At 42.8% G+C, this 21,990-nt stretch overlaps 1 protein-coding gene across 2 annotated transcripts in view; it reads left to right on the forward strand.

Annotated features, from left to right (window-relative positions):
* Positions 1-21,990, forward strand: part of rbbp8l (retinoblastoma binding protein 8-like) — a 248,093-nt gene that overhangs the window by 206,736 nt on the left and 19,367 nt on the right. Inside the window, exon 16 of one of the 2 annotated variants that reach the window (XM_068048837.1) lies at positions 16,989-17,118. The exons of the other annotated variant lie outside the window; for it this stretch is intronic. Within the exon in view, the coding sequence (XP_067904938.1) occupies positions 16,989-17,118 (130 nt within the window). The remainder of the gene's footprint in view (positions 1-16,988; positions 17,119-21,990) is intronic. 2 annotated transcript variants of the gene reach the window in all.

Raw genomic sequence — 21,990 nt, forward strand, 5'->3', positions numbered from 1 at the left:
CAGCCACCATTGAAGACTGAAAGCTCAAATGTCAATGATAAGAGGACACTGGACACTTTCAGAAATGCATTGCATTGCAAGCAACTATCTGTTCCTACCATAGGCCTCCAATGATCATTTTCCTTTTCAACTGAAACAAAGCAAATGATTTACAAGAGTGCATCAAATATTAAAGCAAATAAATATGTATTGAAACTTCATAAATATGTGCACAATAGTTACAACATCCATGCCACCTTCATGCTCAATTTTTTTACGTTTTCTACCATGATGCCTAGATGCTACCCCAGCATTTATCAGCTGAGGTGGAAGGAGTCTGCTCAGTGCACTGCCCCGTTGCTGTTGATGACTGTGGCAGGTGTCCTCTGGAGGAACAGGGCCTTGATAGCTCCATCCTACTGGGGATCTGCAACACTGTTGCTTTAGTATCTCCCGTGTGCTTGCCTGCTGGAGGGTAGGTGTCGGGGGGGTGGGTGGGGAGGACAAGATGCCGCTTACCCTGGGGATGTCCTACGAGGAAGACCATGGGGCAGCTGGCATTCTCCTCCTCTATCTGGGTGCATGATGGCACCTGCCTGTCTCCCTGAGGGGAAGGAGCACCCATAGGGAGGATCAGGTTGTTCGTCCCCCTCTCATTTAGACTGTGCTGCATGGAGCCCATGGCTACAACGATGGAGTGCAAGTCAGAGCGCATACAACTTGAGTGCTCAACCGGACTCGCCACAGAGCTCGCCAAACTCTCGACTGAGGAAGCCATATGCTCATATGCCTGGGACATGGCAGACATCATGGCTTGCAGGGACTCCTCCATGGCATGCACAAAGCCACGCATGACCTTGGGCAGCTCTGACATATTTTCTACATGGCTTTGCTGCATCCAGCAGACTTCTCATAGCAACAAATAGAGGATCATCATGAGCGTGGGGCTGAGCCAGGGCCTGATCCCCAGCAGTCCTCCGATTGTCAGGGGACCTGGCTGGCACATGCTCCCTCAGCTGCTGGCTTGTGTCTGTGTCATGCATACCAGCTTGTGACCCAGTTTCTATTCTTCAATCCCCCCACAGACGGTGTGGATGTATCTATGCTAGCGGAGGTAGAAGAAAAGGTAGATGACGGTGCACCCTCTGGGGAATTGTCTTCCTCTTCCTCCCCAGAGGAAGAGTATTCTGCCTCGCGGTGTTCTGTGACTCAAGCGCGGGCACCTACAGTGGAGACACAAACAGAGGAACATTAAGCATCAACTGAACATGAGTTCACACACTTTCCTTTGGTTTGCACATATGGCTGCAAGACTGAAGATGTCACTTCTTCTTTATGCCTTGAGGATCCTGCCTCGCCATCTGCAATTGCTCTGCCTCCCTCCTCTCACTATTTCTGCCACCTCCTCCTCAGCCATTGTCAGCACTCTGATGACTGGGATACCTCCACCTGTCTTTGCCCATTTGTGTTGGTTGTGGGTGTGTTAATCCTGCAGGAAACAGTGCAGATATAATGACATGTCAAAAGTTGCATCACACATTGTATACATCCATCAACATCACTCATTCTGGACTGGCTTTTGCACAACACATCCAAGCACATAAAAAAATGCTAATCATCAACCTTGCACGCAGTCATTTTGTGTTTGGCACCAAGACTGCTCATGCATTCCACTGTATGCCTTGTCTGCTGTCTGTCTTAAGCACACAGAGCCGGGGAGGAAAACCTGTAACAGCACTGCCGATTTACTGTTCACCAACAGTCCCACGAATGGCTTTCCCTCTGTCACTGGCCATCACAGTGACAGGGAAAGCCACTTGGCCAAAATGCAAAAATAAAAACCACCATAAAGCATACATACCAAACCACATTTATAAATTAAATCAAGCATTATTGCATACAAAAGTCAATCAGTTACCTTTGTGTATTCTTTTAGTGTCTGTCTTCCATGTGTCTTTGTCTGTAATATTGCTGTTACACAGTGCTACCCCAGTAGCTGTGTATGGCTGGTGGAAGGTAGCTGACTTTCAGTGGAGGAGACTGCAGATGGCCTTGGAGGATGACCTCAAGCAGCTCTGGGCCTAGAAAGTCCAGCTGCGGACTGCACCATCGTGACATGGGCGGCAGCAGTCTGAGCTGGCTGGCTGACAGGCAACAGCAAGGACTCTGGTGGAGTGGCAAAGGTGTGAGTGTGAATGCTGTCTTCCTGAGGTTCGTGTTTCATGAAGCCGCTGCCACACCTCTGAAGCAGTGCCTCAGCAATCCTAGTAACCTGTTGCCAGACTGATTGTTGGATTGCTGTGTTACCCCACCAGCCCTTTGCACACTGTAATCCAGAGCCACGATGGTAACAGTCTGAGCTTGCAGTGCAAAAAGCTGACCATGCATGACTTCAGTTTGACTGTCCACAGCAGCACTCAGACATTGGGTGACTGCTGCTTGGGCTGAAATGAAAGTTGTTACATCAGTCATCAGACGCTGCATGATTAGGTCCACAGTTGCGAGAACAGAGTTGGCCACCACTTCCATTAGATCACAGAATTATAGAAATTTACAGTGTGGGAGGAGACCATTCAGCCCATTGTGCCTGTGCTGGACGACAAGTAGCCATCCAGCCTAATCCCAGTTTCCATCTCCTCTTCCGTAACCTTGTAAGTTAAAACACTTCAAGTATATATCCAAGTACTTTTAAAATATTATGAGGGTTTCTGCCTCTACCACCCTTCCACGCAGTGAGTTCCAGATCCCCATCTACCTCTGGGTGAAAAAAGCCTCCTGTCAAATTCCTTCTAAACCTCCTATATCTTACCCTAACTCTATGCCCCTTGGCTATGAACCTTGGCCCCTCAACCAAGCAGAAAAGGGCCTTCCTGTTCACTATCTATACCCCTCATAATTTTATACACTTCAATTAGGTCTCCCCTCAGCCTCCTCTGTTCCATAGAAAACAACTCTAGCCTATCCAATCTTTCCTCAATAACTAAAATTCTCCAGTCCAGGCAACATACTCATAAATCTCCTCTGTACCCTCTATAGTGCAATCATATCTTTCCTATAGTACGGTGACCAGAACTGCACACACTACTCCAACTGCGGCCTAACTAATATTTATACAATTCCAGCATAACCTCCCAGCTCTATGGCTCAGCTAATAAAGGCAAGTATCCCGTATGCCTTCTTGATCACCCTATCTACCTGTCCAGCCTGTTCAGGGATCTATGGACATACAGTCCAAAGTTCTTCTGTTCCTCTACACTTCTCAGTATCCTACCATTTACTATGTATTCCCTTACCTTGTTAGCCTTCCCCAAATGTATTTTCTTACACTTCTCTGGATTGAACTCCATTTGCCACTGCTCTGCCCACCCGACTAATCATTTGATGAAAAGGATAAGCTTCAAGCTCTGCGCAAAGCCTTGTGGCAAGTTGGTGACGACTGCTTCCATGCTCCTTGATATTGACTACAGCCTTTTGATAGATTTTCCAAAGCACAAAGCTATTTGTTATGCATACCTATCAGCATTCTTCTGTAGGCTACCCCATCAAACTGCTTATCTGAATCTTCTGCAGCAGCATACGTGTACCATCTCGTCCTCAGACAAGCTGGCCCCTGCGCTGACCTTGCTCCCCGCCTTGGCTCCAGCCCAATCATGCCTGGTGACTCATAAGGACATAAGAAACTGGAGCAGGAGTAGGCCACATGGACCCCAAGCCAAATCCACCATTCAGTAAGATCACGGCACATCTTGGACCTCAATTACACTATCCCACTTGACCCCATTACTCTTGATTCCCTTAGAGATCAAAAGTCTATTGATCTCAGCCTTGAATGCTCAATGATGGAGCATCCACAATGCTCTAAGGTAGAGAATTCCAAAGATTCACAAACGTCTGACTGAAGCAATTGCACCTCTTCTCAGTGTTAAATGGCCAAACCCTTATCCTGAGACTAGGCCCCCTGATTCCATACTCTCCATCCACAGCCTCTCAGCATCTACCCTGTCAAGCCCTCTCAGAATCTTATATATTCCAATGAGATCACCTCTCATTCTTCTAAGTACCAGAGAGAATAGGCCCATTCAACTCAATTTCTCCTCATAGGACAACCTTCTCATCCCAGGATTTAATGTAGAATCATAGAATCATAGAAATTGTAAGGCACAGAAAGAGGCCACTTGGCCCATCATGTCTGTGCCAGCGGAAAAACGATCCACCTATTCTAATCCCACCTTCCAGCATTTGGTTCGTAGCTCTGCAGATTACGGCACTTGAAGTGCATATCCAGACTCCTTTTTCCTCATCTCCCCTCTGATTTTTCTACCGGTCACTTTAAATCTATGCCCCCTCGTCACTGACCTCTCTGCGAAGGTGAACAGACCCTTCACCTCGACTCTATCCAGGCCCCTCGAAATTTGTACATTTCAATTAGATCTCCCCTCAGTCTTCTCAGTTCCAAGGAGAACAACCCCAGCCTATCCAATCTTTCCTCATAGCTGCATTTTTCCAGTCCTAGCAATATCCTCATAAATCTCCTCTGTACCCTCTCTAGTGCAATTACATCCTTTCTGTAATGAAGTGACCAGAACTGCACACAGTACTCAATGAGTTATACAGTTCCAGCATAACCTCCCTGCTCTTGTATTCTACACCTCGGCTAATAAAGGAAAGGATTCCTTATGCCTTCTCAACTACCTTATCGATCTGTCCTGCTGCCTTCAGCGATCTGTGGACATTCACTCCAAGGTCCCTCACTTCCTTTACACTTCTCAGTATTTTCCCATTAATTGTGTATTCCTTTGCATTGTTTGACCTCTCCAAATGCATCACCTCACACTTCTCCAAGTTGAATTCTATTTGCCACTTTTCTGCCCATCTGACCAGACCATCAACATCGTCCTGCAGCCTACAACTATCCTCCTCGCTATCTACCACACGGCCAATCTCTGTGTCTTCTGCAAACTTCTTGATCATGCCCCCTACATTTACGTTCAAATCGTTAATATACACCACAAAAAGCAGGGGATCCAGTACTGAGCCCTGCAGAACACCATTGGAAACAGCCCTCCAGCCGCAAAAACACCCGTCAACAATTACCCTTTGTTTCTTGCCACTGAGCCAATTTTGTATCCACTTTGCTGCATTTCCCTGGATCACATGGAATTTAATATTTTTAAACAGTCTGCCATGTGGGAACTTGTCAAAAGCCTTGCTAAAATCCATGTAGACCACATCAACTGCATTATCTTCATCTATCTCCCTTGTTACTTCTTGAAAAAATTCATTCAATTTGGTCAAACAAGATCTTCCCTTAATAAATGCATGCTGATATCCTTGATTAACCTGTGCCTTTCTAAGTGACAGTTTATTCTGTCTCTGAGAATATATTCCAATCATTTGCCCACGACTGAGGTTAGACTGACTGGCCTGTAATTATTTGGTCTATCCTTCACTCCCTTTTTAAACAGAGGTACAATGTTAGCAGTTCTCCAATCCTCCGACACCACACCTGCATCCAGTGAGGAGTGGAAAATGATGGTCAGACCTTCCGCTATTTCCTCTCTTGCTTCTTTTAACAACCTAGGGTATATATCATCTGGCCCTGGTGATTTATTAACTTTCAAGAATGCTAATCCCATTAATACGTCCTCTCTCCCTATGTTGATCACATCCAATACTTCACAACCCTCTTCCTTAACTACAATATCTGCATCGTCCCCCTGTTTTGTGAAGACAGACGTGAAGTATTCATTAAGAACAATACCAACATCTTCTGCTCCTACACATAGGTTACCTTTTTGGTCTTTTATGAGCCCTACTCTTTCCTTAGTTATCCTCTTACTCTTAATGTATTGATAAAACATCTTTGGGTTCACCTTGATTTTGCTTGCCAATATTCTTTCATGCCCTCTCTTTGCTTTCCTAATTTCCTTTTTGATTTTACCCCTCCACTTTCTATACCCATCTCGGCTTTCTGTAGTATTGAGTTCTCGGTGTCGGACATAAGCTTTCCTTTTCTGCCTTATCTTTCCCTGTAGGCTCCTTGACATCCATGGGGTTTTAGATTTGGCTGTCTCACCCTTTCTCTTTGTGGGAACATGTTTACTCTGTACCCCTTGAATCTCCCCTTTGAATGCCTCCCACTGCTCTGACACTCTCACCTTCAAGTAGCTGTTCCCAGTCCACTTTTGCTAAATCACTCCTCAGTTTAGTAAAATTGGCCTTGCCCCAATTGAGAACTCTAACTCCTGTTCCATCTTTGTCCTTTTCCATAATTATGTTAAAACTGATTGAATTATGATCACTACTGTCAAAATGCTCTCCCACTGCCACTCCTTCCACCTGCCCATCTTCATTTCCTAAAACTAAGTCTGTAACTGCGTCCTCTCTTGTTGGATTTGCTACATGCTGGCCAAAAATGTTCTCCTGAATGCACCTCAAGAGTTCTGCTCCCTTGATTAATTTCACACTAAAACTTTCCCAGTTAATATTTAGGTAGTTAAAATCCCCCACTATTACTGCCCTATTGTTCTTGCACTTCTCAGAGATTTGCCTTCATATCTGCTCTTCTATCTTCCTCTGACTGCCCCTTTTTTGTTCCTTAGCTCAATCCACATGGATCTCATTTGATGAACCTTCCAACATATCATCCCTCCTCACAGCTGTAATAGTTTCCTTGACCAAAATTGCCACTCCCCCTCCTTTCTTACCCCTTCCCTATCACATCTGAAAACCCTGTAACCAGGAATGTTGAGCTGCCATTCCTGTCCCTCCTTAATCCATGTTTGTGTAATAGGTATGATATCAGACTGCCATGTGTCTATCTGTGCCCTCAGCTCATCTGCTTTATTTGCTATATTCCTTGCATTGAAAGAGATACCCTTGAACACTGCCAAACTTTTTAAAATTTTCTAACCTTTGTTTCCTCTGTCTTCCAGACTCATCCATTAATTTTCGGTCTTCCAGTTTCATTTCTGATTTTGTCCCAACTGAGTCTACCCTCAGGTCCCCATCCCCCTGCCAAATTAGTTTAATCCTTCTCCAACAGCACTAGCAAGGAACTCAGTCCCAGCTCTGTTCAGGTGCAACCCATCCGGCCTGTACAGGTCCCATCACCCCCAGAGACGGTCCCAATGTCCCAGGAATCTAAAGCGCTCCCTCCTGCACCATCTTTCCAGCCACACATTCATCGGTCTTATCCTTCTATTTCTATACTCACTTGCGCGTGGCACTGGAGGTAATCCAGAGATTACTACTTTTGAGGTCCTGCTTGCTAATTTCTTACCTAGCTCCCTAAATTCTGACTGCAGGACCACATCCTTCTTTCTACCTATGTCGTTGGTTCCAATGTGGACCATGACTGCTGACTGTTCACCCTCCCCCTTCAGGATGCTCTGCAGCCGCTCAATGACATCCTTGACCCTGGCACCAGGGAGGCAACACACCATCCTGGATTCATGTCAGCGACCACAGAAATACCTATGGCTCTTCCAGTCTTCCCTGTACCCCACTGTGCAGCTGAGCCACCTGTGGTGCCACAGACTTGGCTCTGGCTGCACTCCCCAGGTGAAGCATCACTTTCCTCAGTATTCAGAATATCTGTTGGAGAGTGAGATGCACTCAGGGATCTCCTGCACTACCTGCCTGATTCTTTTTGACTGTCTGGTGATCACCCATTCCCTCTCACCCTGCATACATTTATAAACGTGCTTTCCATGTCATTCTGATCCTCATGAATGCATACAGTGTTGCCAGGTGCCACTCAAGTTCCAAAACCTGGAGCTCAAGTTGCCACAATTGACAACACTTGCTGCACAAATGGTTCTCCAGGATACGGGAAGTATTCTAGAGCTCCCACACAGCATAGGAGGTTGAAGCACCCCTGCCATTCCTTTATTTATTAGTTGACCCTTTGCTACTGCTTTAAAAAAGCCTTACCAATACCACAACATCTTAGAATTATTAATGAAACCTTACTAGTACTGATAAATCCTACTAAAAATCAATACAGTTCACTAGTTAAAATAAACCTTACGCAAAAAACTCACCAGCTACTCACTTGTTCTTTATAGTTAATACTTAATTTTTTACTCTTTTTAGTCTGCCAGTTGTTGAGACACTATAACCCAGCTATTTACAGACACACCCTAACAGTAATGCACTAACCTGGCTATTTACTGATACACCTTAACAGCAGTTACTCACCAACCAATAACCTGCAGCTTTCCTGTGATGTCACTGTTCAACTTGTTTTCAAACTCCAGTGCGCCTGGACTCCTCTCTGCTGTGCTCCTGGAAGGTAAATGTAGTGGACCTTTGTTCCAACCTCTCGAAGGCAAGTATATCCTTCCTTAGATAAGGAGACCAAAACTGCACACAGGACTCCAGGTGTGGTTTTACCAAAGCCCTGTACAACTGCAGCAAGACTTCCTTACTTTTGTACACCAGCCTTCTTGCAATAAAGGCCAAAATGCCATTTGCCTTCCAAATTGTTTGCTGTACCTGCAGTTAACATTCTGAGTTCTACCAAATCTCTCTGAACACTAATATTTAAAAGTTTCTCACCACTTTAAAAATATTCTGATTTTCTCTTCTTCCTACCAAAGTGAATAACCTCACATTTCCCCACATTATATTCCATCTTCCACTGTCTTGCTATTGCACTTAACCTATTTGTATCCCTTTTCAGCCTCTTTGTGTCCTCCTGATAGTTTACTGTCCCATCTCGCTTTGTATCATCAGCAAACTTGTATACATATGAGACATACATTATACTCTTGGCCCCAGTTTTAATATAGATTTTAAATAGCTGTGGCTCCAGCACTGATTCTTGCAGTACCCCACTAGTTATAGCCTACCAACCTGCCCCACAATGCACCTCCCCTTTAAGAGATGCAGGCTAGCTTTAGGCTAGCCACTCATAACATCGACATCCAGTCAATCAACTGCACAGTTAGCACTGGCTGGATGTTGATATCATTGAAATGAACAAGAAGGAACTGAATTTATAACTACATTTGCCAGCTGCAAGTTATAGGGGGCCTGGGAATACATTGCCCTAAAATATAACCTTCACTCTGCCATGGTGAATATGTGCAGAAAAGGCGAAAAGGCCTTTATTTACAGTTAATTAATTACAATATGCTTATGTCACTGGAGACAGTGATATCAGCATAGAATTCTTTAAAACACTTGTTAAGCAAGAGCTTTATTACTTTCAGTCAAAACAAAATATTGTTTTATAACTCTAACATTTAAATAGTGTTGCATGACATTTTCAGCTAACGCTCATTCTGCATTAAGGAGATGAGAGATTGCAGTGTACCAGTGGGCTTACTGTTTCCCATTTCTTGTTGAAATCAAAGTTTAAACAACATTGTAAAGAGCAAAGCAAATATTTTTTAGATTTTTGCCCAAGGGCAGGGTTGATCACAAATCGGAGGCTGAAATGCGAGCTCCTTCAAACTTGGGTGGTTCTATTGAATTAAGTCAAAACCAAGCCTGGTCAAGTTTAGAATCGGATCTGCTCAGGTTCAAATGTTCCCAACAGCAAAATGGCACCATGGAGTCAAGCCAAGTTTTTATTTTGCAATTGTGCTACAGGAAGCATCTGAACAGTCTAACAGTGCAGATGGCTTTGATCCAAACAAAGGCCATTCAATGAGTCCTTTCAGAGTTGGGGCATGAAAAACCTAACTCCTGAAAACAATTCTCAATTACACATAGCATTTGAGAATAAGACTTGTACTGAAAAAAAACCTACACAAAAAGATGTTTCTGTTAATGTCAATTATTATTTGGTATTTAATTGTTAATTGACAGTGTCAGCCATGGCTCAGTTGGTAGCACTCTCACCTCTGAGTCACAAGGTTGTAAGTCAAGTCCCACTCCAGGACTTGAGCACAAAATCAAGGCTGACACTGAGGGAGTGTTGCATTGTTGGAGGTACCCATCTTTCAGTTGAGACGTTAAACCGAGGTCTGTCTGTCCTCTCAGGTGGACAGAAAAGATCCCATGGCACTATTTCAAAGAAGAGTAGGGGGAGTTATCCCTGGTGTCCTGGTCAATATTTATCCCTCAATCAACATCAGAAAAAACAGATTATCTGATCATTGTCCTACTGCTGTTTGTGGGAGCTTGCAGTGTGGAAATTGGCAGTCAGTTTCCTACATTACAACGGTAACCAAAACTACTTCAGTGGCTGTAAAGCACTTTGAGACATCCCGAGGTTATGAAAGGCACTATATATTTTTTTGTTTTTAAATGGTGATGTAGTAAGTGGCAGGCAATTTCCTACTGTATGGTTGCACTTAGAGAAAGAAAGAACTTGCATTTGTGTAGGACTTTTAAGGTTCCTAGAACATCCTAAAACACTTCACATGAATTACTTTAGAAATCTGGGGATTGTTGTATGGGAAAATGTGGCAGCCAATTTGTGTGCAGCCAGGTCATGAAAACAGTATATGATAAATGACCAGTTAATTTGTTTTTGGTAGTATTGGTTAAGGGATAAATGTTGTGTGGGCCACAGGGAAAAACCTGCTGTTCTTTTTCAAATAAATTGGGATCTTTTATATTAACTCATTAGGCAGCTAGGGCCTCAGTTTGACATCTCATCTGAAAGACAGCACCTCTAACAATGCAACACTTGCTCAGTATTACATTGGAGTGTTAATCTAGATTTTGTTTTGTGTCCGAGCGTGTATCCAAGCACTGGGCCTGGAACCCATTCCCTTTGTGACTTAGAGAGAAGAGTGTTATCCCTGAGCTAAAATGACACTTCTACAACTTCAGTGTTGATATAAATAGTATTGCTTTGCATCAGTACTAGAGTAATTGTATGTGTGGCTTGAATCTGGCGTAGAGAATTGGAAGGAAGTGACTTAATATTTCCTAGAGGAAGGAATCTGATGCTCTGCTTTGCTTCAGAGTCAGTTTGGGCCATTGGACACTAAGGGAATCATGGGATCTAGGAATAGGACAGGAAAGTGAAGTTGAGGGAGAAGATCAGCTATTATCTATTGAATGGCGTAGCAGATTCGAGGGGCCATATAGCCAACACCGGCTCTTATTTTTATGTTCTTATGTCCTTAATACTCCCGACTTTCTCTACACAAGTTTACAATTGGTTTAAAAATGAAACTGTTTTGCACTGACCCTGAATCTGTAGGGTTAAAGCATCATAATTGATGTTGAATTACTAGTAGAATGCTGTTCTGAAACCAAGTTAGATCTATATACTTTATTGATTCTATTTATGGGTTATTTGTATAAGGTCAAAGAAAGGATACTGAATGGAGCAATGCATTAAACAGTAACCTTACATTTCTGGGACAACAGTAAAGTACTGTGGATGCTGGAAATCTGTTTTTATTACATCTCTGGGACCTTGGTTCAAATCTGCTTCATGTTGTTGAGCTGAAAGTCTCTGCTTATGCCAGCTACAAGGGTTCTCTGTGGGTATGAACAGTGCAAAGCAACTTCTAAGTTGGCCTAAAGAGGGATTAGGTAAATAACATACTGCTGGTGCAATGTGGAGTGCTTTTCTGAGGTGGGGTATACTTCCCAACAAGATTGGTAAAAGCAACAGTTAGACATTATTGCCTGAATTTTCTTCTTTACAGTTTAAAACTATTCAAAAATAAGTGGCTTGCTAGGCAATTTCAGAGGGTGTTTAAGAGACAACCATTGGTGTAGGACTGGGGTCACATATAGACCAGTCTGACTAATGAAAGCAGGTTTCCTTCCGAAAAGGGCATTAGTGAGCCAGTTGAGTTTTTATGAATTCCAACAGCTTCATAATTGTTTTTATTGATACCAGCTTTATATTTGAGATTGATTTCACTTTTATAAAACTGAATTCTAATTACAAGCTACCATGGTAGAATTTGAACTCACATTTCTGGATTACCAGTCCTGTGACATCACCAGTACACGCCCGTACCCAAGACTGGACTGTAGAGGTTCAAGATGATGGCACACTACCAACTTCTCAAGGGCAATGAAGGACGGTGAAACCTAGAGTTGGCTTGTATTATGGATGTGAAATTTGATAACACATGTATTAACATATTTTACAAACAGGAATTTCTGCCTTGCATGCCACAATGTTTTAATGACAAGGCTGTGCCAGAGATGAGTGTCCATGAGTAAATAGATGATAATTGTTAATCCTGGAGGATAAGGAATTCCCAAGATTCCTTTTTACCACAACCAACTACCTCCTTAAACCCTTGTCCCCACCTGACTGCAGTCATCTCGATATAAAATGCCCTGGAGTCTTTTGTCTCCAAAACCAAGCACATCCATTCAGGTATCACAACCTTCTTTTTAACCTCTTCCCCTCACCTACACTTTAGCTGTCCCTATACACAAATCACTAAAAGTTAGCACAAATACCAAAAGGCTAATGGAATGTTAGCTTTGATCTCAAGGGGTTCGGAAATCAAAAGTGAGGAAATGTTGCTTCAGTTGTACAGAGCCTTGATCAAGCATCACCTGAAGTAATGCATTCAGTTTTGGGCACAGAAACACTGGTCTTTGAAGGGATACAGTGCAGATTCATCAGAATGATACTAGGGCTTAAAGGGTTAAATTATCAGGCCAGGCCACATAAACTTTGTATTGTCTTAAGAGGTTGAGGTGTGATCTAATCTAGGTATTTATAATAATAAGGGGATCAGAAAGGGTAGATGCAGGGAAGCTATTTCCTTTGGTGAGGAATCCAGAAGAAGGAGGAATAATCTCCATGTCTTATATGGATACATTCACACATAATAAGGCTTCTTTTCCCCTTCCTAATCAATCACCTCTTCAGTACCCCAAAGACCTTATTCTACATGCTTTTCCACAGTGATATCATCTACAGGTTCAGGTTCAGTTTGAATGTGTGCATTGATCACATCTACCTCTATTTATCCATTTTCCTTCTTCTGCCTTTGTACTCTTAAACTGCTCATCTGACATCAAGGTTTGAATGAGTCACAATTTCTTCCCGTTTAACTTCACAAAGACCAAAGCTACCTTCTTCTGCCTTCACAATGAAACCCCACCCTTTTGTCTATGATTCATTCATTCTCCCTGGCCAGTTTTGGCTAAACCAAACCATTTGGAATCTGGCATCCTGTTTATCTTGTGCTGAACATTAAACCCCACGTCCTATTACCAGCATCATTTACTTTCATCCCTGCAATACTGCCTGTTTCTGCCCCTAAATCAGGCTCAATGCCTTTGAAATATTTAAAAATGTCTTTGTCTCATCAGGCAACTGCTTTAACTTGGCTGATATTCCATCCACCGTCTTCCATAGATTCCAACTGATTTTAAACTCTGTTGCATGTATGCAGTTCCACACTAAGTCCCACCTGCCCATCAACCCCTGCCTTCACTGATGTACACTATACTACCCAACCCATTAAGTTCAAACAAAAGCAAAAAATGCTAGAGATACTCAGCAGGTCAGGCAGCATCTGTGGAGAGTGAAACAGAGTTAATGTTTCAGGTCTGTGACCTTTCATCAGTTCTGGTGAAGGGTCACTGACCTGAAACGTTAACTCTGTTTCTCTCTGCACAGATGCTGTCTGACCTGCTGAATATTTCCAGCATTTTTTGTTTTTGTTTCATATTTCCTGCTTCTGCAGTATTTTGCTTTTATCCATTAAGCTCAAAGTTCTTGTCGTTTGTTATAAATCCCTCCATGATCTTGCCCCACCCATCTCTCTTCAAACTTCGGCAGCCCCACATCATTTTCTGAATGCTCCATTCCTCTGACCCTAACCTTCTGTGTCTCCCTCAATGCCTTCACTGCATGCCATCAGACACTTTGGTCTTTGGAAAACCCTTCCTATGTCTCCACCTTTAAATCTTCCTAATGTTTATCTTTGACCAAGGTTTTGGTCATCCCTACCTTTCCTGGCTCAGTGTCTCTTTTCTCCATTCTTATTTATGAAGTAACTTAAGATGCTTCTTCTGGTTAAAGATGATATATAAATGCAAATTCCTGTTGTATAACTCATTGTTACTCATAACATTTGAAAGTTACCAGTCTGCACACAAATCATTGGTGAGAGATCCTGCATTGATTATTCTTCTTCTTAGGCAGTCCCTCGGGATTGAGGATGACTTGCTGCCACTCCTGTTCAAAGAGTTCTGAGATGGCTGATCAGTCCAATGCGTGATCTGCAGTCTCTGCCACATGAGGTGCAGGTGGTGCTTGAAGGGTCAGGTAGAAGAGTAGTTTGGAGATTGGTGCGCTCCCTTTGACGCCTCGACTTTGTCTCAGCATGTTTCCAACGACGTTCCTCGAGGTGTACGATGCCTTACTGAATGAGCTTTCTCCGTCTAGGATGGTCACAAGCCAGGGACTCTCAAGAGGCAAAAGGGATATTTGTTCTCTTCAGGGATGCTTTGAAGACATCTCGAAAGCATTTGTGCTCTCATTTTGGGAGTCACCTGCCACAACTAAGTTCTGAGTAGAACAGCTGATTCGGTAGTCTGGTGTCAGGCATGCAAACAACATGTCTTCCCCAATGGAGCTGGTTTGGGGTGATTAACACCCCGATGCACAGTTTAAGAAAAAGGTTTCCCTTTTAATACAGTGATGAGGAGAAATTTTTCTCTGAGGATCATTAATCTATGGAATTCTCTTCCCCAGAAAACAGTGGTGGCTCGGTCATTGAATTTATTCAAGGCTGAGTTAGATAGGTTTTTGATAGACAAGGGAGTCAAGGGCTATGGGGGGCAGACAGGAAAGTGAACTTGAGACCATAATCAGATCAGCCATGATCTTATCGAATTAGGCAACAGGCTCGAAGAGCCAAATGGCCTACTCCTGTTCCTATATTCCTGTGATGCTGAGCAGGTTGGCTTGGGACGCTGCTATTGGACCATCTTTCTTGCCAGCGGATTTGGGGTATCTTGCGGAGGCACCTCTGGTGGTACTTCCCCAGTGCTTTGAGGTGCCTGCTGTAGGTTGTCCAAGTCTCCAAAGCATATAGAAGCACAGGAATCACTGCTGCCTGGTAAACCATGATCCTCAAATACTCTCTTCCTCAGTCAGTTGAAGGCTGAGCCGGCACATTAGAGGCGATAAGGAACCTCATCATCTATGTCTGCCTTCGCCGAGAGAAGGCTCCCAAGATGTGGAAAATGGTCCACATTTTCAAGGATCTTGCCATTGATATTAATTGATGGGGCATTGATTATTATTAAATAGTGAAACTCCCATGGCATTGCTCATGGATAAAAAATAAATAGGAGTAATTGAGAATATACACAAATAAATCTATGCCTCTCACCCACTCACACACAATAATTATATAAATAAATCTGTTAGCTATCCATGCCAGTTGCATACTGTCATGCTAGGCCCCCACCTGCCAAGAATGAGGCACATTAATTTTGTCATGAACATTGATTTTAAAATGTTACTGGATTGAAGAAAGGGCTTGCTAAACAGATCAGCTGTGGCTGGAAAAGACATTTGCCGATTAACAGACAGTGATTGGAAGGACATAGGACCATTCCCTGACACATTCAACCTACAGTGGACCTTGATCACCAGGTATTCTGTGTAAGAGGAGCATTCCAGAGACTGCTAAGCTGATAAAGTCCAAGACGTGGTCTGACCAGTTAGTCACATGACTAACCTGCTGGGCAACCTGGGTTTTTCTGAATTGTACCAACAGTTTGAACTGAGAGTGTCTGTCTGCTTCTGGACTGAGAAGATCTCTCCTGTCTGCTCCCATCTCTTTCTCACAAACCTCTGAATCCACTGAAGACACATGAAAGAGAAAAGTCTCCAACAGCGAACAAGGTTTAAGAAGAATACTAGGCCCCAATGGAAAGCTAGATCTACCTACAATCAAGGACTCTACAGTGAGCTCGAAGAACTGTAAGAAAAACTACTCCGATATTGCCTCAAACTTTTCCACTTTATTTTTCTTCTGCTCTTTTCTGTCTCTATTTGTGTGTGTGTATTGTGTATGCATGCTAGCGTGGGGCGCATCGTGTATCCATGGGCGTTAACCGAATTAGAGTTTAAGTTTAATAAATTTCAACTTTTCTTCTTTAAACCTAAGAAAGCCTGTTTGTGCTGGCTTCTTTGCGTTATAATTGGAAAGCAGTGAACAAGGATTCATCAAGAGGGAGCTAAAAACACGGTATGTTTAAAATTAAACCCTGTTACGTTAAGACCAGGTAAAGGCTGAGAGGACCCCCTATACACCTTTCTCACCTGGTCGCAACACATACATAAATCTGTACCTTCAACCATCCAGACTCTTCATTATATAATAATGAAAAATTGAATAGATGTATCAAAACATTGATTATAATATATCATGCACTGAATGAATATATCCAATTATATATATTTTAAAAATATCAAACTGCATAATTGTCCAAAATTGTACCTAAAATTAGATATAAGTACATAATTATTAAATATCAAGTTAATTGATATTTTTAATCTGAAATCTCTGCATTATACAATTCTCGCTCTTGATTGCAAAATCTCACTGTATAGTCTGTGTTGACATTATTGCTTCTGTGAATTCTATTACTCACTGATGTTGCTGATATGCTATAAGTACTTGACTATAAGACAACATCTTGTGGAAAACAACTTAACAGGTTTCCACCATCAATTCTTCCATTGGCGGATTTTCAATCTTGGGTGTGCTTTTAGGGCAAGCATTGTGTAGCCCCAAGTGGCTTTAGGTAGACAGCCTGACTCCTGTCCTCTGGCATCTCCATGCAAAAAAGAAAGACAAAAGTGTAGTAAAATAATAACTATTAAACAATAACTGATGGGGGAACACATTTGGAATAAGATCAGCCAAAATCAAAGTGACTGATATTTACATCCATCTTGAAGAGTCAAGCTCTAGATTTTAATTGTTTTCCATTTCCCTGCAACGTATTCATTATTTAATTGAGTGCCAGAATAATCATCAAAATCATAAGGAAGCACAACCCTAACCATCTGCATGTAATAATTTGTTTACTTGTAGCCGCATATAAGAGAGGAAGAAGAATTAAAAGATGCAAACCAACACTATCAGCCCCCACACATGCCTCACAATGCAGTTCTAAAGTCCCGGAAAACAGAACATCCAGTCTTCCAGAATTAGTTCCAGGAAGGTAAGAGTTCATTAGTAATTATTCTAAATAGCTATAACCATTCCTGATTCCATGCCTGTCACCATGTAAAAATACAACTTGTGCAAAACTAATAATTCATATTGCAATTCAGCTAGGTTTTGCATTATTGCGTTTGGTGTAAAGGATCACTTGGATGCAGCACATGAGCAGGGAGAATTCCTTGCCTGTACCACAACCCACCCAATTTTTTTTTATCCTTAAACTTAATCAGCCTTTTTGACACTCCACCCATGCGCAGGATGTAAAATGAGCTCCTGACTTGTCAAAGACCAATTCTAACCCCCAGTATCTTATCACCAAGATTTGCAAGCACAAGCATAGCTATATACCTTCCAGAGAATAGTCCGCAGGCAGGTAGTGCTGGGTGAGTCATGGTGCACTGGTCAGGAGGAGCAGATAGTGTTGACAAAGGAAGAACAAGAACCTCGCGCCCAGATGGCCTCAAGGCTGCCATCAATGGCCCCTTGTATTTCAGGAACTTCAGCAGGACAGTGACATTGAACTAGTGTGTCATGCTTCTGTTGCAATTTAGTGGAAAGATGAAACAGCTGGCCATGTTGACTGGTGCATCAGTCATCTGTTTGTTACAGAGATGATTGACTGATTCATGCATTGAGACTGTAGAAAATTTGTTGAGTAACATGGAAGGAGGCAAATGCCACAAGATGCACTTAGAAGCCTTGATGGTCCCAGATCTTTCTGAAAATACTGTACTGTCAAAGCCCTTTATAAATCCCCTATTTTGTAAAGTCCTTCTTTTGCACATGAAATGCTGCAAAAGGTTAAAATTCAGTCGGCTTTCAGAGAATTTTACATAAACTGATCTTTGGATTTCAATATAAACATCCCTTGATGTTCAAATACAAAATTCTAAAAATTAAAGAAAATACACGGAAAATTTAAATTGAGGGGTAGAGCACAAAAATATATAGAAACTCGCACTAAAAATACAGGAAAAATAAAAGTTAAAAATATCTGCCCCTTTAAAGCTTCAGTATGCTGACCATTGCCCCTAAGAATCCATTTCCTCAGGCACATAGATGAAGAAGGGTTGTACGCCCAGTCCAACAGGTCTGCAACACTTTAATATTGCATAGTATTTCTGGGACTGACGTGCAGGGGCAGAGCTGCACCTACACCACCAGTAAGTAAAGGCCAATTGGAGCCATGCTAATAGGACAGAAAAGGAATATTCCATGAATCCTGCCTCATTTCCTAGAGGAGCACTCACCAGTACAGGGGTGCCCAGTGAAACATGTTGCAATGGCCTACCACTAGAACACTGCCAACTGCAAGGTTAGATCCCAGAGGCAGGCAGAAGACAGGAAGGTAAGTGGCTTTCATTTTTTCCGCCCTCAGATGTTTTCGAATAATTGGAGCTTTTTTGGCTGTTGAACTCCATCAGCAGCCAGAGGCCTTAATCCAATGTCCAAGGTTCAACGCATAGCTGCAGAGGCCTTTCAGATTCCTTGCTCCTTCTGACATTTCTAGGCCCCCTGGGTGTAGGTCTGTTATGGTGCTACCTCCAGGTCATGTTAATGGCTTGCAACAGACAAACCTAGCGCCCCAGGGACTGAACACTTTGGATGTGCTGCTCCTATCCATTGCTGTGGTGAAGTAGGTAAAAATTTGCCCAAATACTTCCCACTTCATGTGCTATTCCTAAAATTCAACAATCATCAGTGAGGTAGAGAAAGAGGAAATGGAAGAGAGTGATTTATCTGTTCAAGTCATTAAGATGAGTATTCTCCTCCTTGATCCCTCTCTGAAATTGAATAGGATTGTGGTGGAGAATGAAGGAAAATGAGTAACCTACTATTGGCTCAGCACCAGGCCCCCACCACCCCCACCTGTATTTCCCTCCCTTTGCCCCTAATGAGACCATTGCTGGCCTCTCCTTCTCTTCCCATCAAATTTCCATCCCATCTGCTACTTCTCGGTGCCATGGGGAAGATGACAGCAGGCCCCAGAAAGCACCTGTAATGGCCCTGCCATCCTACCTGAGGTGGAAGAGGGCCTTGTAACAACCTCCTCTCCCTCCAGGCTGGCACCCAACTCTTACTTGCTGAAGGCCAAGGCCTTCATTGGGACATGCAGTTTAAGGTCCTTTGACACTTTTGTTGAGACTTTCCTCTTCAACAACAAAAACAACAACAACTTGTATTTAGATAGAGCCTTTAACATAATAAAATGTCCCAAGGCGCTTCACAGGAGTGTTATAAAGCAAAATTTGACGCTGAATCATGTACGGTGATAATAGAGCAGGTGGACAAAAGCTTTGTCAAAGAGGTAGGTTTTAAGGAGTGCTTTAAAGGAGGAAAGAGAGTAGAGAGGCAGAGAGGTTTAGGGAATTCCAGAGCTTAGGGCCTAGAAAACTGAAGTCCAGTGGATGTCAGATAAGCAGTCTGATAACTTAGAGACAGTGGAGGAGTCGAGAAAGGTGGAGGTGAGGTAAAGCTGCGTGTCCTCAGCATACATGTAAAAACTGCCACTGTGTTTTTGGATGATGTCGCCAAGGGGCAGCATGTAGATGAGAAATAGGAGGGGGTCAAGGATAGATCCTTTGGGGAGACCAGAGGCAACGGTGCAGGAGCAGGAAAAGAAGCCATTTCAGATGATTCTGTGGCTATGATTAAATAGATAAGAATGGAACCAGGCAAATGCAGTCCACCCAGCTGGACAACAGTGGAGAGATGTTGGAGGAGTATTGTGTGATCTATCATGTCAAAGGCTGCAGACAGGTCGAGAGGACTAGGAGGGATAGTTTATCTTTGTTACAATCACATAGGATGTCATTTGTGACTTCGATAAGAACTGTTACAATACTGTGGCAGCGGCGGAAACCTGATAGGAGGGATTCAAACATGGAGTTCTGGGAACGATGAGCACGGATTTGGGAGGCGACAACAAATTGAAGAACTTTGGAGATGAAATGGAGATTGGAGATGGGGCTGTAGTTTGCAAGGACAGTTGCATCAAAGGTTGTCTTTTTAAGAAGGGGTTGATGATGGCAGATTCAAAGGATGGAGGGATAGAATCGGAGAAAGACCGTTAACAACATCAGCTAACATGGGGACCAGGAGGGAAAGTTGATTGGACAGCAGCTTAGTGGGAATGGGGTCAAGGAGCAGAAAATGGGCCTCATGGACAAGATGAGAGCATGAGGGGATATAGGAGAGAAACTAGAGAATGGTACTAGCAGGCTCCATCTTGGCAGTAAGCATCACATCAACAGCCTGCCAAGCATCACAAATGAGCCAAAACCCAGGCAAAGAGTTTGGGGGTGAGGTGTATTTGAATGGATAGGCAAAAGTTCCATTCCACCGGATCTCGCTAAATATTTGCTTGTTCAATATTAGTATATTGTTTTTGCACCATTCAGTATTTTAATGCATTACTCACCACTCTACTGTAATGTTTCAATACAATTAAATAGACAGGTAAAGTTGTGTAAAAAGGAACTGTCACTTTATTGGGAAGTTTTTCTGACAGGCTACCAAGCCATTGTTGCACATTGGGTTAGGCTGCTCATAAAACTCAGCTAGGCTATGTTGGCTTCTAGAGTTAATTTGCTCAACCACAAATGCTATCTATTGCTGCAGTAAGAACCCCTGTTAAACCCTAATGCTGGCAGGTACTACCCATAGACCTTGTGGTGAAGATGTAGGCCGGGATGTAGCTGAGTTCTCAGTCACATTGTTGAGCATGCTTTATTTATCCAAAATGAGCACAGAAAATGCTGGAAATACTCAGCAGGTCAGGCAGCGTCTGTGGAGAAAGAAACAAGAGTTAACATTTCCGGCCTGTGACCTGTTTCTCTTTTTTTATTTCAGATTTCCAGCACCGGCAGTATTTTGTTACTTGATTTTTAAAAAAGACAACTTACAGGCAACTACAGTTTAACCTAGTTGGTGGGAAAGCTTTTAGAGACAATAATCCAGACAAAATTAACAGTCACTTGGACAAGTGTGGATTAATTAGGGAAAGCCAGCACCTTTGTTAAAGACAAATCGTGTTTAATTGACTTGATTGAGTTTTTAGATGAGGTGACAGAGATGTTTTGTAAGGGTAATGCAGTTGATGTGGTGTATATAGACTTCCAAAAGGCATTTAATAGAGTGCCACATAAGACAAAGTTGAAGTGCATGGAATAAAAGGAAAAGTGTCAGCATAGATACAAAGTTGGCTGAGTGACAAGAAACAGAGAGTAGTGGTGAACAGTTTATTTTCAGACTGGAGAAAGTGGGGCTCCCCAAGGGTCAGTACTAGGATCACCACTTTTCTTGATCTATATTAATAACCTAGACTTGGGAGTGCAGGGCACAATTTCAAAATTTGCAGATGAAACAAAATTTGCAAGTATTGTGAACTGTAAGGAGAGACAGGATTAATCTCCACTTGGAGAGGCAGGGATTATTCAAGGATGGTCAGCATGGCTTTGTCAGGGGGAGATCATGTCTAACAAACTTGATTTAATTTTTCGAGGAGGTGACTAGGTGTGTAGATGAGGGTAAAGCAGTTGATGTAGTCTACATGGACTTCAGTAAGGCTTTTGATAAGGTCCCGCATGGGAGATTGATTAAGAAGGTAAGAGCCCATGGGATCCAAGGCAATTTGGCAAATTGGATCCAAAATTGGCTTAGTGGCAGGAGACAGAGGGTGATTGTCAAGGGCTGTTTTTGCGATTGGAAGCCTGTGACCAGTGGTGTACCGCAGGGATCAGTGCTGGGACCCTTGCTGTTTGTAGCATACATTAATGACTTAGACGTGAATATGGGAGGTATGATCATTAAGTTCACAGATGACACGAAAATTGGTGGTGTTGTAAATAGTGAGGAGGAAAGCCTTAGA

This window comes from Heterodontus francisci, chromosome 16 (genome assembly GCF_036365525.1).
Source record: "Heterodontus francisci isolate sHetFra1 chromosome 16, sHetFra1.hap1, whole genome shotgun sequence".
Taxonomy (NCBI): Eukaryota; Metazoa; Chordata; class Chondrichthyes; order Heterodontiformes; family Heterodontidae; genus Heterodontus; species Heterodontus francisci.